General features: G+C 50.5%; 1 protein-coding gene across 1 annotated transcript; it reads left to right on the top strand.

Moving 5' to 3' along the window:
• Positions 1 to 582: 582 nt before the first annotated feature.
• On the top strand, positions 583 to 1,158 carry LOC147980770 (uncharacterized). The gene has a single exon (XM_087515752.1). The coding sequence runs from the start codon at positions 583 to 585 to the stop codon at positions 1,156 to 1,158; it is 576 nt and encodes a 191-aa protein (XP_087371878.1).
• Positions 1,159 to 11,722: the final 10,564 nt, after the last annotated feature.

Raw genomic sequence — 11,722 nt, 5'->3', positions numbered from 1 at the left:
GAGATGAAATAAGTAGTGTGTGGGTGGACTCTTCACCAGATTTTGTTCTTGGTGTAATCTCAGACCAGATCCCAAACATTGTTTAGTCAATAAAGCGGCATGATTCCCCCTCAAAAAAAAGACCGATGCTGCCATTTTTTGCCTTTGTTATTTTTGACGCACTGTTCTTCCATCCTACCAAAAATTGTGTATGTTCAGGAGGTTGTGTCCAAGTGTGACATGTACGAACAAAAGAATGCTATGATCAAAGGGGGAGTTAACCGAATTGTCACGTATTTATGCTTAGAGCATCTCCAATAGCCGCGCCAAAAAACACGCGCACCGTAAATTGGCTTTTTAGCATGCGCGGGACGTTTTCGCGCGCTCCAGCGATGGCGAGAAACTAACGCGCGTGGGAAACGATTGCGTGCGGGGGAAAAGGCGGTAGCTCGCGTGCTACATTTGGCCGCCGCGTCCGGCGCGCCTATAAATTGCAGCGCCCTCTGCCGCTCTCTCCATCTCTCCATCGCCCTTTGCCGCCCTCTGCCGCTCTCTCCATCTCTCCATCGCCCTCTGCCGCCGACACGCCACCACCGCGCCACCATGCCGCCTCGCCGCCGAGGAGGTACGGGCTACCGCGGCGTCCGCGTGCATCCGTCTGACACCTACTCCGCCGAGATTCGGTCGGGCGGCTGCATGCGGCTCCGTCTCAGAACCTTCGACACCGCCCAGGAGGGCGCCCGCGCGTATGACGCTGCGGCGTGGCGCCTCCTGCGGTCCCGTCAGGACATGAACTTCGCCGACGTGGCGACGCGGGAGCGGGCACAGGAGTTGGCGCCTTTCCCGTGGCTTCTCACCGACGAGGATCGTCGCAAGCACCAGAGGCGGGAGCATCGTCTCAGGCTGGCTGAGATGGACGAGCAAGCCATGGCGTTGTGGAGCCATCGCTTCCCGGAAGACACCAACGAGGAACAGTTCTTCGCCCAGAGAAGGGCGAAGAGGAGGGAGGAGCGAGCCGACTATCACGAGGACAAGCGAACGCGGAAGGCGGTCGGTAAATACAATGAAGCGCTAGGAGATGCGTCCTCCTATAACTCCGGCTACGAGCGGTTCCTTGACGACTACGCTCCGACGTCGGAGGAGGACATCACCGAGACAGAGTCTGAGTCGGACGAGTAGTAGTAGGAGGAGAGCTATCTACGAAACCAATTTATGTATCGAATCATAGTAGAAAAAACTGATGAAATATAGCGCGCCTGCTAGAGCGCCGTGGGTGCGCTTTAATTTGCGACGGCCGTTGGAGCCAGCGCACCACCGCGCGCAAAAGCTGACTAACCCGGCGCTGTATTCTGACGTTTAGCACGTGGCGCGTTATGCGGCTGTTGGAGATGCTCTTAGACACCTCAAATTATAGGACGAACCTGAACAAACTAGTATTGTCAACTATTATTACATAATGATTGCTAAGAAATACTCCCGTCATTCAAAAATATAGTGTGTCTGCGCTTCCCGAGGTCCAACTTTGACCATAAATTTAACCAACAAGACCAACTACGGCGGGAGAAAAAAATATATAATTGGAAACTTCTTTCAAATACAAACTCACTAATATAATTTTTGCTCCCACCGCAATCGGTCTTAATAGTTAAATTTACAGTCAAAGTTGAAGCACGGAAATAGAGAAAACACTACATTGTGAAATGGAGGGAGTTACGCACACGATCTTTTTCAGCCGACATGTGCACGACAACTCATCCTCACCACTGGATTAGGCCCGTTCTTTAATATCTATGGGTTGGAGCTGCTTCGTCCGGGAATTGTTCAGTGTTCTGTCGTCCGCGTAGCTATTTCGGAGGGGTGTATATTACAATTCAATAAATGCAGGGAAGTACTAGCATGACAAGCGGCACGTCGCCACCTCATTGATCTACTTCTTCTTCTTTGTTTCCCTTCCTCCTCCACGAACCTTTGCTTGTCTCACACCTTTGGCGAGGGTTCTTGATTTATTCATGCTAATGACCTTTACTGATGATTTATAGAAGAAACATTTGTTAACCATGCTTTTTTGCGAATAAACCATGCTTAAACAGATATGTCCAACACTGAAATATGTTTAGAAGCATCCATGAACGACAATCAATATGAGTTAAAGGGAGTATTTCATTTTTGGGATATAGTTGGTCTCTATGCTAATGACCCGATGGGCCATCTAGTCAGGGAGTGCACTATACTAGGCCAACTTCACCGTGCGATCCCAAACGGACGTCTGTTTTGTCCGGATTCTGTCCGTTTGGGTAGGGAACTGGGGTCATGTCCGGACGTGTCCTGGGATGCGGTGGCCGTGCGTCCAGCGCGCGGCCGCATCCATTTGCCCCATCCTGTCCGCGTCTATTTAAAAAACCAAAATCAACGTTTTAAATGCCAAGCCCTAGTTCAGGCCAGCGGCCCCGGTTCATCACGCAGACAACAGAGCCAGCGGCCTACACGTCCATCGCCGGCATCGGCTAGCGGCCGGCAACACAGCCAGCCTCCAAAATGAATAGTTGTCCTCGCCGGCAACACAGCCAGCGGCCGGCAACACAGCCGCCCACCAAAATGAATGTTTTCTCGCCGACACACTGCCAGTGGGCGGGCGGCACCCATGCCAGCCTCCAAAATAGAACGGCAAATCTCCATCCAAGCTTGGCAAATCAACTTGTCCTCATCTTGTGTATATGAACCCGTGCGAATGCTCTTCCTTTTCTTTTGTGCTTCCGCTCTTTGGGTGAGCTCGTCGATGAACAATGGCTCGCCACTAATATCAACGTTGAGGGAGCCCTAGATTAGGGGGTGTTCGGATAGCCAAACTATACCTTCCGACGGACTCCTGGACTATGAAGATACAAGATTGAAGACTCCGTCCCGTGTCTGGAAGGGACTTTCCTTGGCGTGGAAGGCAATCTTGGAGATACGGATGATCAGATCTCCTACCATTGTAACCAACTTTATGTAACCCTAACCCTCTCCGGTGTCCATATAAACCGGAGGGTTTTAGTCCGTAGGACAACATACACATCAACAATCATACCATAGGCTAGCTTCTAGGATTTAGCCTCTCTAATCTCGTGGTAGATCAACTCTTGTAATACCCATATCATCAATATTAATCAAGCATGACGTAGGGTTTTATCTCCATCGAGAGGGCCCGAACCTGGGTAAAACTTCGTGTCCCCTGCCTCCTGTTACCATCCGGCCTAGACGCACAGTTCGGGACCCCCTACCCGAGATCCGCCGGTTTTGACACCAACATTGGTGCTTTCATTGAGAGTTCCTCTGTGATGTCGCTGTCAAGCCCGATGGCTCCTACGATCATCAATGGCGATGCAGTCCAGGGTGAGACCTTCCCCCCCGGACAGATCTTCGTCTTTGGCAGCTTCGCACTGCGGGCCGATTCACTTGGCGATCTAGAGCAGATCGAAAGCTACGCCCCTGGCCGTCAGGTCAGATTCGGAAGTTTAAACTACACGGCCGACATCCGCAGGGACTTGATCTTCGACGGATTCGAACCACTGCCGAGCGCGCCGCACTGTCACGACGAGCATGATCTAGCTCTGCCGCCGAACAGTGCCCTGGAGGCCGCACCCGCATCGGCTCCGACCCCTAGTTCGGAGCCGACTGCGCCGATCAAGGATGGGCGGTTGGACGCCACCTTAGGGGCAACGGCGGTTGAGCCGAACTCCAGCCCCGTACTCTGCAAGACTCGTGACTCCATGGAGCCAGATTCTTCTCTGGACTCCGAACCCTCCGCGCCCCTGCCGAGCGAATCCGATTGGGCGCCGATCATGGAGTTCACGGCCGCGGACGTCTTTCAGCACTCGCCTTTCGGCGATATCTTGAAATCACTGAAGTCTCTCTCTTTGTCAGGAGAGCCCTGGCCGTACTACGGTCAGCAAGGTTGGGGTACGGATGATGAAGAAATTCAAAGCCCACCCACCACCCACTTGGTAGCCACTGTCGACGATTTAACCGACATGCTCGACTTCGACTCTGAAGACATCGACGGCATGGACGCCGATGAAGGAGATGATGAAGAACCAGCGCCTACCAGGCCCTGGAAAGCCACCTCGTCATATGACACATACATGATGGACACCCCAAAAGAGGGAGATGGCGATGGAACAGCGGAGGATGACCCCTCCAAGAAACAGCAAAAGCGTCGGCGTTAGCGGCGCCGCTCAAAATCCCGCCAACACAAAAACGGCGATTCCAGCATGGGAGATAATAATACCCCGGAGAGCGCCGACGAACATCCCCTCGAGCAAAATTTAGCACAGGAGGATGGAGAAACCAGCCCTCATGAGAGAGTGGCTAATAGAGAGGTCGAGGACGATAATTATATGCCTCCCTCCGAAGACGAGGCAAGCCTCGACGACGACGAATTCGTCGTGCCAGAGGATCCCGCCGAACAAGAGCGTTTTCAACACAGGCTTATGGCCACGGCAGGAAGCCTCAAGAAAAAACAGCAACAGCTTAAAGCTGATCAAGATCTGCTAGTCGACAGATGGACTGAAGTCCTTGCGGCCAAAGAGCATAAAATCGAACGCCCCTCCAAGAGCTACCCAAAGCGCGGGGTGCTACCCCGATTAGAGGAGGAAGCACTCGACGCGGCCGACAGGCCACCTCGTGGCCACGACAGAGAGGCCTCATGGCCCTCCACCCAAGCCGCACCCCGTACCAAGGCACGGGAATATGCGCCGGACTTACGTAATATGTTGGAGGAAAAGGCAAGGCAAACAAGATGGATCTACGGATCGCGTGGACGCCCCACGGCTCGAGACGGTAACCATCACGCCGGTCACAAATTCGGCAGGGCCGAACACAGTAGACAAAGCTCATTGGACTTACGTCATGATATATCCCAGTACAGAGGCGCCGCACACCCACTGTGCTTCACAGACGAAATAATGGATCATCAAATCCCTGAGGGTTTCAAACCCGTAAACATCGAATCATATGATGGCACAACAGATCCCGCGATATGGATCGAGGATTACCTCCTTCATATCCACATGGCCCGCGGCGATGATTTCCACGCCATCAAATACCTCCCACTCAAGCTTAAAGGACCAGCCCGGCAGTGGCTTAACAGCCTGCCAACGGGGTCAATCAGCTGTTGGGAGGACCTAGAAGCCGCATTCCTCGACAATTTCCAGGGCACTTATGTGCGACCCCCAGACGCTGACGACCTAACACTACTAGGGAAAACCCTAGCAGTAGCGCTGGTTTTGTGCTCACTAGTAGCGCGGGTAGGCGCGCTACTAATAAGGCGCTACAGCTATTGCTTAGCAGTAACGCGTGCCGCACGCGCTACTGCTAGGACAAATAGCTGCAGCGCTTGTTCACTCCCACGCTGCTGCTAATGTAACTACTGGCAACGTGTTTTCTTTCCATCGCTACTAGTATTGTTTTTTTATTTTTTTTTATTTTTTAATTTTTAGTGTATTTATGAGCCATCGTACAAATATTGGTACAATACCAGTTATGAGGTTTACATCATTATGTCCATAACAGTGTGTCAAATGAAGGTGGATTAGGTTCAAGTGGAGGCAATATGTGGTGCATGTCAAAAGTATACTACTAATCCAAACTTGATCTAGTTTGGACTAGTAGTACTTTCGATGTGCACCACATGTTGCCTCCACTTGAATCTAATCCGCCAGCACAAGCTATTTAATCATCATCATAATCATTAGCACCAACAATATTTATTTAATCACCACTAACACTAGCTAATAATAATCATCAGTCATTACCACCAACACTAGCTATTTTATCATCATAGTAATAGTGTAGCACATCATCATCCTCAAACCCATTTCTAGCTAATCACTCCTGCTGCTCTCTCTTAGGTAAAACAACATAAAACATGTGTAGCTCTCCTCCTTGATCAAGTTGGAGCATGCAGATGAACCTGTCTCCTAATTTTGGGTAGCACATCTGTTTGCTGCCCCCTAGTACTTGTCTGCGCTCCCCCATCACATATCTGGTCCAGTCTTGCACTATTAAGCATTCATCGCTGATCTTGAATGCACTAAAGTAACATGTAGGATATCTTGGCCGTAAGCTAATAATACTCATGGTACCTTTAGTCTCGATCCCATAAGGCACAACATTCATCGGGAGTCCCTGTTGAAGAACATCGTATGGTCACATACTTAGCAATGAAGTTTAGCTTCACAAATAATGTATGGAAAAGATGCACTGAGGACAAATAGTAAAAATCTTACCATCCTTCCTAAATAGATGTGGCCGTAGTTCATGACGAACACTATTGGTCGCACGTTTTCAGTACTAAGATTTCTAAGTCCAGGAAGAAAATTTGTCTTGACGGTATCAAGATCATCAAGCCATGAAACATAATGACTTAGCTCCTCGCAGTTTAGTTCAGCCACGGGACAGTAGTAGGTCCTGTCTACCAAGCGCTGGACATGTTTGCTTGCACCGAAATAAGCTAACAATACAAATTAGTTGTCAACTATTTTTGAATAAACAATATCAAAGACATAAATATGGTTGAGAAACTTACATTTTGGTGTAACTGGAGGCGTCTGCACATCGACCCAGATGTCGGTATTACCTTCAATATCATCTTCCGGACGAATATCAAAGGTGATAGCCATATCAGGCTCAAATGCATAAGTCTTGCATAGTGCTCGCCATGTTTTGCATCCAAAATAGGTGTAGTCGTCTGAATTGTATAATTTTGCGTGGAAAATATAACCATGCTCGGTCTTCAAATAAACTTTCTTTACCTCCATAGTATGACTGAGACCTATCTTATCCAATACAAAAACTCTTGCATGGCAGGGGATACGCTAGTAGAATAGTAAAAACAATATAAGTTGAAGCAAATGAAGCAGATGTCATGCTTAATTACGAAAAAAGACTTGTCGTTGTGACTTACTGTATCCACTTCGAAGTTCTCGTCCAGCTTGATGCTGAAGCGCCTATCATCATCTAGGAAGATTCCGTCGCACAGGCCGCGCTCGTCTTCGCAGTATTTGCAAATACCGAAATCCTTTTTGTCGTCAGACATTTCCTATGTTCATAGTTAAAACATTAATTGAAAATTGATAAAAGACAACTACCAGGATACTCAACACACAAATCCGGGGCACTCGATATTTCCTACATATTCTGGAAAAAGTCATGCCAAAATTCACGGAAAAATCCGGCATGACCTTTGCTAAAATAGGATATATCGAGCGCCTGAAATTTGCCGGAACGGAAATGAATCAACACTCCGGCAAAACATAGGCCACTCGGAGGTGTAACCTGCAAACATGACTGGCCACTTGGATATTGAGCAACACAAGATATACATTTCAAAATATCTTATAAGACTCAAATTAGCATGCATTCAATAAGAAAAAGTAAATCATCTCATGCGTCCGTACATCGTCGAATATTATCACTAATACATCCCGAATAGTGTCATACATATAACATCACTAGTACAACTAAAACCCTAGCACACGACAGGTATCGGCGCGGGCGGTGGACACCCACAGAGAAGGAACCATCACGGGATCATAGCTCCAGTGAGATCCCTGGAGAACCTGCCAGGTATTGGAGAACCTGTGCTCCAACGCAAACAAGTAGCGACGGACGTGCGCGTCCTCCTCACTGACACGGTGACGCACCACCTCCGCGGAGTCCTCGAGCCTCTGGACCGTCACTGGCCCACGCGACCGCCACCAAAGAAGGTTCGGGTCAACGACAGGCTGGCTCCTCACCAACCTGCGCCCCCTGATAGGTAGCGCCTCCCAGTACCACCCAGCGGAGCCCAGTCCCGGACATGGCCCATCTGGTCAAGCAGGTGTCGTCCTCCGCCGACTCGACGACGAGGATGCGGGATAGGCATCGTCCACGTCGATGCGGGAAAATTGCTTTAACTAAAAAAATAGCAACAAGTTCTTACTAACTAGTTCTATTAATTCAACTAGTTCTTACTAAAAATAAACTTACTATAAATAAAAATATTCTAGTACCTAATTAGTACCTAGTTCTTACTAACTAATTAGTACCTAAGAACTACTGCCCTAATTATCATCTAATTTGATGAACCTATAGGGGTGGAAAGTGGTAGAAACCCTAACTAATTTGATGGAGGTAGAAACCCTAGGCAGAGGTAGGGGAGAGGGAGGAGAAGGCGTGCTCACCTTGGGTGCCTGCGACGAGGGAGGCGCAGGCGGCGTAGAGGTCGTGGTCGGGGCTCCGGGGCGGTGTTGAGGTCGGGGGGCGGGGGCGGTGTCCGGGGCGGGGTCGGGGGTGGTGTCCCGGGCGGCGTTGAGGTCGGGGGCGGGGCCGGCGTTGAATCTGGGGTCGGGGGCGGCGTGGGGAGAGCGCGCGGCGGTCGAGGGGCGACGGCGGCGGTGAGAGTGGAGTTGATTTGGGGGATGAAGTGGCCGGGGAAGGACGAACCGCGTGGTTAAGTCAGAAGTACCAGCAGCGCGTTCCAGAAAGGGCGCTACTGCTACGTTAGCTACAACACGTTCTGGAATACACGCTACAGCTAAGGAGATTAGCAGTAGCGTTGGTCCATTATACGCGCTACTGCTAGGTTGGGCTAGCCATGTGCGCCCAGTTCAAACGTAGCAGCAGCGCTTTTCGCTAGTACGCGCTACTGCTAAAGTCATAGCAGTAGCGCGGTTTATTTACGCGCGCTTCTACTAAGTAGCAGCAGCGCTTGATTTTGTACAGCGCTACTGGTAAAATTCTATGTATAGGCTTTTCCCTAGTAGTGTAAGCCACGTAATTCAGCAGCCAGATGAATCGGCCAGGCAATTCTGGACACGGTTCCTAACAAAGAAAAATCAAATACTCGACTGTCCGGACGCAGAGACCTTAGCAGCCTTCAAACATAATATCCGTGACGAGTGGCTTGCCCGGCACCTAGGACAGGAAAAGCTGAAATCTATGGCAGCACTCACGACACTCATGACCCGCTTTTGCGCGGGAGAAGACAGCTGGCTTGCTCGTAGCAACAACATGACCAAGAACCCTGGTCGTTCGGACACTAGGGATATTAGTGGCAGGTCACGTCGCAACCAGCAGAAGCGCCGCATTAACGACGACAATGCTAAGGATACGGCAGTTAATGCCGGATTCAGAGGCTCTAAATCCGGTCAGCGGAAAAAGTCATTCAAAAGGAATCCTAGGGGCCCGTCCAGCTTGGACCGAATACTCGACCGCTTGTGCCAAATACATGGCACCCCCGAAAAGCCGGCCAATCACACCAACAGGGACTGTTGGGTGTTCAAGCAGGCAAGCAGATTAAGCACCGACAATGAAGACAAAGGGTTGCATAGCGATGACGATGAGGAGCCCCGGCCGCCGAACAACAATGGACAGAAGGGTTTTCCCCCACAAGTGCGGACGGTGAACATGATATACGCCACCCACGTCCCCAAAAGGGAGCGGAAACGCGCGTTAAGGGACATATACGCGGTAGAGCCAGTTGCCCCAAAGTCAACCCATGGTCCTCCTGCCCGATCACCTTTGATCGAAGAGACCATCCCACTAGCATCTGTCATGGAGAATTTGCCGCATTGGTTCTCGACCCAATTATTGACGGGTTTCATCTCACTAGAGTCCTTATGGACGGCGGTAGTAGCCTGAACCTGCTTTACCAGGATACAGTGCGGAAAATGGGCATAGATCCCTCGAGGATTAAGCCCACCAAAATGACCTTTAAAGGCGTAATAGCAGGTGTAGAGGCCAGCTGCACAGGCTCAGTCACACTTGAAGTGGTCTTCGGATCTTCGGATAATTTCCGAAGCGAGGAGTTAATCTTCGACATAGTCCCGTTCCACAGTGGTTATCATGCACTGCTCGGGCGAACCGCATTCGCCAAGTTCAATGCGGTCCCACACTACGCATACCTCAAGCTCAAGATTCCAGGCCCTCGAGGAGTCATTACGGTCAATGGAAACACCGAACGCTCCCTCCGAACGGAGGAGCACACGGCGGCTCTTGCAGTGGAAGTACAAAGCAGCCTCTCTAGGTAGTTCTCCAGTCCGGCCATTAAACGTCCGGACACCGTCAAGCGCGCCCGGAGTAACCTACAACAAGACCGCCTGGCACGTTCCGAGCAGGCGTAGTAATGCGGCCCCAACCCCAACCCTCGCAAAAAGGCGACGCCAGTACTTCGCGTACATAACTACGCTCTAGAAATATCATGGGCACAGGGGGAGGGGCACCATCACGGCACGCCCACAACACAACTTAAACCGCACCAGGGGCTGCCGATTTTTTACTTTTTTCTTACTTTCAGGACTCTACTCTTTGGAAGGACTGTTCGGCAGTTCAATTGCCGCACAAACGATGCAAGAACCAGGGAAGCAGACAAGCCATGCCGCATTACGGAAATCCCAGGTGGTCTCCATCACGAGCAGTATACCTGTTCCGCATACTATTCCGCAGCTTGCCCCTGGAGCAGACATGTTAAATAGTCCAACTTTTCGTTTATCGCATTACTTGTATCATTCCGCTTTGATCGCAGCTATTTTCAATAAACAATGCATAGCTTTTGTCTATTTTTGCATTATCTTTTTATAAATAAATGTTCCTTAACGACATGTTGCATCTGTACAACCTGGTACGGCCAAAATACGCCAGGGGCTTTTAACACCCCTCAATATGGTATGAGAAGTCCGCACACTCTGACAAGTGCGGCACCCCGAACTTATAGCATTATATGCATCGGCTCCGAATCATGTCTTGGGTCAATAGTTGGGTTTGCCCGGCTCCTATGTTTTGCTGCCTTACGTTCCGCTATATCGGCTAAGGTAGCACTAGGAGAACCACTGCGATTGTGCCCCAGTTGAGCTGGGCCGAGCACCTCAGTGGAGAAAGCTAAAACTGACTGTCATGATGAAGCGAGAGCTGGTCACTGTTCGAGAGGTTTTTTCGAGTCCCTAAAGACTTATGCCGCTTCGGGCGAGGAGTCGGCTCTGTCCGGCCAATGCGTGGATAGCGCCCCGAAATCGGTCTTCCGAATACTAGGGGCTTCGCCGAAATTTAAAATTATAGAATTCTATGGCTAAGTGAGAGTGTTCACGCGTTATAGTCCGATTGCCTCGTTCGCTGGGCTGAGCGCCTCCCTCGGAGGACCCAAACATGGGAAAAAGAGTGCTCAGGTTTATCCCCGAACACCCCAGCACTAGCGGCATGGGGGCAGAAGCCGATGACTCGCCATCTCTCAGAATTGATAAACAGCCGCACAGAAGGTAATATTTTAAATTCAAACAGCATTGCTAAGCGCATATGAACAAGTTTCCAGCGCACAGGACAAAAACGAGCGAGTTTTTACTCGAAAATTACATCCCTAGTACATTCATCCGCCACAAGGCGGGCACCCTTGAGAACATCCTTATAATAATTTTTGGGCCTGCCATGCTCTTTCCCCGCTGGTGGCCCATCCTTCACAAGCTTCTCCGCATCCAGCTTGCCCCAGTGCACCTTAACACGGGCAAAAGCCCTACGGGCACCTTCGATGCAGACGGAGCGCTTGATAACCTCGAGCCTTGGACAGGCCTCCACCAGCCGCCGCACCAGCCCGAAATAGCTCCCAGGCAGGGCCTCTCCAGGCCACAACCGAACTAGGAGGCCCTTCATGGCCTGTTCGGCCGCCTTGTGGAGCTCGACCAGTTGCTTCAGCTGGTCGCTCAGGGGCACGGGGTGTCCGGCCTCAGCATACTGA

This window comes from Triticum urartu, chromosome 3A (assembly GCF_056163025.1).
Source record: "Triticum urartu cultivar PI428250 chromosome 3A, HENAU_Tu73, whole genome shotgun sequence".
Taxonomy (NCBI): Eukaryota; Viridiplantae; Streptophyta; class Magnoliopsida; order Poales; family Poaceae; genus Triticum; species Triticum urartu.
The sequence above is the reverse complement of the archived record's forward strand: the minus strand, read 5'-3'. Positions and strand labels throughout refer to the sequence as shown.